The 5902-nt window shown below is 33.6% G+C and overlaps 1 protein-coding gene across 1 annotated transcript; it reads right to left on the minus strand.

Moving 5' to 3' along the window:
• Positions 1-1340: 1340 nt before the first annotated feature.
• Positions 1341-2409, minus strand: LOC141399815 (uncharacterized). Its single transcript, XM_073979130.1, has 5 exons — positions 2303-2409; positions 2165-2237; positions 2014-2102; positions 1793-1932; positions 1341-1482 (listed from the first exon to the last, which is right to left on the minus strand). Exons 1-5 carry the CDS (start codon positions 2351-2353, stop codon positions 1401-1403), a joined length of 435 nt encoding a protein of 144 aa, XP_073835231.1. The 5' UTR covers positions 2354-2409; the 3' UTR covers positions 1341-1400.
• Between the last annotated feature and the right edge of the window lie 3493 nt (positions 2410-5902).

Consider the following 5902-nt stretch of genomic DNA (forward strand, 5'->3'; position numbering starts at 1 on the left):
TTCACCGGCTCTGACTCGTTCGCTTGCAAGTTCGTTCATTTGTATACAAAAACATGTATACAAACATATGTACATATGTTTGTCGAAAAGAAAGAAACATCAGAAGAATATTCAAAAGGACTCAGCAACGAAAATAGGTTTGGTCTGATTAAACAGCAAATTAGGAATTTTTAAAACTTTCAATTTGTAATTATTTAAGTTTAAAAATAAATGAAAAATATTAAAATTACGATGAATAAAGTTGTGTGTTCATTTGTGTGTAAACTACAAAATGTAAACAAAACTATTACCTTTACAAAGTCATTAGTTGACTCTGTCGACGGCGTCACTTCTGATATGTGAACGACGAGCTGAATCGTTCGTTCTTTAATCGTTCCTTATTTGGTCGTTTTTATTTTTCGGTCGGTGCTCAGTGAACTATAATGAACTATATCGGCTGATCTAGTTCGTACGCTCTTTTCAATGAATCGTTTAATTGAACTAGTTCGTTCGTGAACTATACAACTCTATTTTTTATACGGAAATCAAGCCAATCAGTCAAATTTTCTATAACAAAAATAAGTTATCGAAAACTTTCGTATGGCGAAAAGTTGTTATAATCAAATTTCCTATAACGAAGTGACGTCACATTTTCTATAAGGAAAACTTATTATCGACAACTTTGCTATAACGAAAAGTTGTTTTCGTAAATTTTTCTACAACGAAAAGTGGTTTTCGTCAATTTTTCTACAGCGAAAAGTCGTTGTCGATATATTTTCTATAACGAAAATTTGTTTTCGTCAACTTTTCTATAACGAAAAGATGTTATCGACAATTTTTCTACAACGAAAAGTTGTTCTCGCCAAATGTTCTATAACGAAAAGTTGTTATTGCCAACTTTTCTACAACGAAAAGTTGTTCTCGCCAAATGTTCTATAACGAAAAGTTCTTATTGCCAACTATGTTGTTATCGACAACTTTTCTATAACCAAGAGTTGTTATCGACAACTTTTCTATAACGAAAAGTTGATATCGAAAAATTTTCTATAATTAAAATTTGTTCTATAACAAAAACTTGTTTTAGACAACTTTTCTATGTCAACAAGTTCTTGTCGACAAATTTTCTATAATGAAATATTGTTATCGATAGCTTTTGTGCTGAAAAGTTTTTATCATTGTAAATAATTTGCTTATAACAACTTTTCGCTTTAAAAAAATACTGTTGACAATACAACACATATAAAAGAAAAATTGGGGTAAGTCCTTAGGTTGAAGAAAATTATGAAATAGTTTATTTATGCTCTGTTCCAGAACCTGCAAGAAGTTACTATTTTTAACTACGATAACAATTTTCCCTTTATGTTATCGAAAAAATAGTACAAATTAGTAGATTCTTGCAGTTCTGGAACAGACCATTAATTTCATTGAAAATGTGAAACGGTAAATTCGCAATCATAGCAATGAGTTGCCAAACACTTAGTCCAGTTTTCACTGTTTTGACATCTGAAAAGGAAAATACAAAGTTGTGTGGTTAACAAAATATTGTAGTTGTGGCATAAAGGTAGACTGATATAGTACATTCAGATTGGGATAATCCACTGCATTTCAAATGTCAATTCTATGGTGGTCTATACATCAAATAAATCCTTGTCCTAAAACCAGTGGATTTTATTTGACATATATGCTATAGAATTGCTATTTAATATCCGGTGGTTTACGCAAATCTAAAGTTTCTATTAGGCTTTGATGACTAATCCACCCCTGCTCTTTTTTTAAGGTTTACTGATCTTTCTCAATCTGAGCTATTACTTACACATTATTCGTATAAGTCATTATACGTCTACACAACTGTCCTGCTACTTCAATTTTGGCAGCTTTTGTGGCATCACCATTGCTGGATATTAGGCCCAAAGCTGTTGGACTAAATGCACCAACCATACCGTTGTTGTCGAACTGAAGTAGAGATAAAGGAAGTGGAAGAAATAATCAATTACTGCTTCAATATTTCTTTTTTTGTCACAGTGTTGAACTTACAAAGGCACATTTCGCCATAACACAGCCACGGAAACATTTTTCATTTTCACTGGTTGAGTTCTGTAGGTTCAACCAATTGGCAAGGAAATCTATAAAAGTGAGATAAACAAAGGAATATCTATTTTACTGGTTCCTGTTTGATAAAACATACGTTCATTGCCGCCATTTTCAATTGTACATTCATTAATAACTGTTAATAAATGTTTGTCCATACATCTCATATCCTAAAAAAAATTTTAGAGATTTTTAAAATAATTATTTTTTTAAATAATCGTTAAAAATGACTTACAAAACCATAGCAAATGCTGCTGATAGCAAATAAAATTGCCAAGGTACGCATTTTCAGTTTCACTGCAATAATTAACTGCAATTTTCGAATAATTGTTGCTGCTTTTATATAAGAACTTTTTATTTTTTTATTTTATAGATTTTCTTCAATAATGTTGAAATAAAAGAACATTTGTATTTTTATTTAGTCAATAAATAAACAATTCTGAAAAAATATTGGTATTTATAATAAAATCGAAGATATTCAAACATACATACATATGTATGTATGTAAGTACCCAATAGAAAATGTCTTTAAGACAACATTGATGAATCGTGCACGACATTTCCAATTCGTTCACGACTCCTTGCAGACAGCCCTTTGGGATCGTTGACGACTTTTTCACACAAGTGTCCCAGTATTCATGCACGACAACATGGGCGACAAGGTAAGCGAAGTTGTCGTCGATGACGACTTGGAAGACAAAAACCCCGTTATTTCGTTGACGACTGCCTTGGGGACACTGTCTTGCTATTTGTCATTGACGACCTTACTAAAGACAATGTGTTTTGTTGTCGTGTGCAAATTTTATTTTTATTACTTTATAATTATAAAAAATACATCATTTTATAAATATTATCTTACATTAATAGTAATTTGTTCTTGAATATTCTCTGATCCACTTTTTTTGAACTTATCCGCGCCTCTTTTTCCCATCACAACCGATAGAAAGGATGACCTCCTTAATTTATGGATTTTGTCAAAAAACATTATGAATAAATACAATTACAACTAATATAATCTATAATCTTACCATATACCACTGCCGCATCTTTTAAAACCGCTGGAATTTACAGCATTCTCCTTAACTTCAACCTACAAATATGTATTAAAAGTATAACTTAAATTATGTTTAAAGTTCCTTATTATAATTTTTCTTACTTACCGTTCTTTGGTAAAAGCAAAATCTTTAATTATTGACGCGATTTCAGATTTTGATGATTTTATTATCTTACATTTAAATAATAAACATTTTATATTCGAATCAATATATGAACAATCATTTCATAGCACGCTTTTTTGAAAAATTTTTGGGTTTGTTGTCACGACACATTGCAAGACATGGTCATGCACCTTGTCGTGCATGACAATTTATAATATTTCGTCAATGATTCGTCGACGAAAATGTCATCAACGATTGCATTTTCTATTGGGTATATAAAGGCCCCCACTCATCAGTCTGTGCCATCAGTCCGATGAACCCTTTCTGTATGTGTGACTGACTGACAAGTGTGTAGCACGAACCATCAGTCAAGTCTAAAAATCTTGAATTTCTCCTCCACAAATGAATGATTTCTACGTTTTTTGGGTTACTACACGAACATTATTTTCTGTTTTTCAAAATTGTTTAATGACAATTTGAAAATAAACATAATTCACCCAGACTGATGGGGGTTCATTTTGAAATCAAAACTATTTTGATTTTCATCAGTCTTAAAAAAGTCACACATAGTCCCAATTTACATTAGGCGAGTTTACTTGCGGCAATTGTCAGTTTGTAGGTGAGAGAGGGGGCTGAGAGGCAAAGGGTTACCATATGCCTCACCTCTCCCTCCATCAAACTGACAATTGCCGCAAGTAAACTCGCCTAATGTAAATTGGGACATACATTCTCAAAATTTCAAAAATTTACACATACTACCATAAATGCTGGCAGTCAGACTGACTAATGAGTGGGGGCCTTAAAGGGAGTAAAAATCCCAGTTCCACGTTTTAAAACAGCTGCCTGCCAATTGGAAAATTTCACAGAATTATCATCGATAATATATTTAGAAGGTTTAATATACAATTAAATAATTTTTTTCGTATTGTCTATGGCTAAAGTTCTTCTTGAGCAAACATTCTGCACATTCCCATCAATTCGCTATAGTCGAGATCGGGCCCGACAATGTGATACGCTACACCACTACTCCTGTACATAATCTTTTTACTGGTAAAGTTTTATTTTAGTGAATATTATCCGACTATTGCCAAACTCAATATGCTTTTTCGTCTCTGGGACCTCCATTAGCCACCAAATTTTGGCGAGCCGATAAAAATTGCAATATGTAGCGTGATTACAAAAATAAAAAACAAAAAGGATTTTGTTGGGACGGGGCCGATACACTACAGCACTATCCCTGCGCATGAGCTTTTCACTGGTAAACATTTCTTTTAGGGAGATACTAAAGTTTTCACCCACCCTGGCTTTTATACGAAATGAGTTAAAGGCCTGTGTGCATAAGCTGCCTTGCCTGCTTACCTTGCTTACTTCTGATAAAAGACAAAAATGAAGCAGGAAAGCAAGGCAATCTTCATAATAAAAATAAAAGAATAAAGAAGGCCGAGGAAATTTCAAACTGGGTTGCCTTTGTCTTTTTTATTCTTTTATCAGAAGTAAGCAAGGCAATCAGGCAGAACAGCTTATGTATGCAGAAAAGGGCAACCCAGTTCGAAATTTCCTCGGCCTTCTTTATTCTTTTATTTTTATTATGTCAAAAATGAAGCAGGAAAGCAAGGCAATCAGGCAGAGCAGCTTATGTACGCAGGCCTTAAGGGCAAACGACTGAACCAAAAAAATTAAAATTATTTTATATTTGACTACTGTCGACAATCCACAAAACACCGAAAATCGGAAGTTACGGTTACATATATGTACGCATGCCTTTAAGGCCTCGACACATAAGAAGTATGGCATTCTAGCTTAAGTCATATCTGGTAAATAATGACTAAAGACCAAGTTCGACCTTATTCAAATGTGATTCTGAAATCTTTTTATTAGGTCGAACTTGGTCTTTAGTCTTTTATCAGATATGACTTCAGCAAGAATGCCATGCTTCTTATATGTCGAGGCCTTAAAGGCCTGCGTACATAAGCTGCTCTGCCTGATTGCCTTGCTTACTTCTGATAAAAGAATAAAAAATACAAAGGCAACCCAATTTGAAATTTCCTCGGCCTTCTTTATTCTTTTATTTTTATTATGTCAAAAATGAAGCAGGAAAGCAAGGCAATCAGGCAGAGCAGCTTATGTACGCAGGCCTTTAGGGCAAACGACTGAACCAAAATAATTAAAATTATTTTATATTTGACTACTGTCGACAATCCACAAAACACCGAAAATCGGAAGTTACGGTTACATATATGGGAGCAATACGAAGACATTGACCTTTATTTTAAGTGGAAATGTTCCGTGCTTCCAGGGAACCTCAAATGACAAGTTACAACTAGTTCGGTTAAAATTTGTAGCTAAAATCCACCACACATCGAAAATAGGGAGGTACCATTATCTGGGGCCGATGGCAAATCATGGACCTTTGTTGACAATTTTTGGTGGAGATATTTTGTGACCACTGGGAACCTCAAATGTTAAATTAAAGGTAGTTCGGTCCAAAAATATAGGAAAAATCCGCAAAATAACGAAAATCTGGAGGTACTGTTATATGAGGGCTATACCAAAACATGCACCTATGTTGACAATTTTTGTTGTCGAAGCTTTGCGATCACTGAAAACCTTAAATGTCAAATTACTGGCATTTCTGTCAAAAAATGTAGCTAGAGTCCTGAAAATACCGAAATCGGAAG

The sequence above is a fragment of the Musca autumnalis genome, unplaced genomic scaffold (genome assembly GCF_047663935.1).
Source record: "Musca autumnalis isolate F117 unplaced genomic scaffold, ASM4766393v1 scaffold_3, whole genome shotgun sequence".
NCBI lineage: Eukaryota > Metazoa > Arthropoda > Insecta > Diptera > Muscidae > Musca > Musca autumnalis.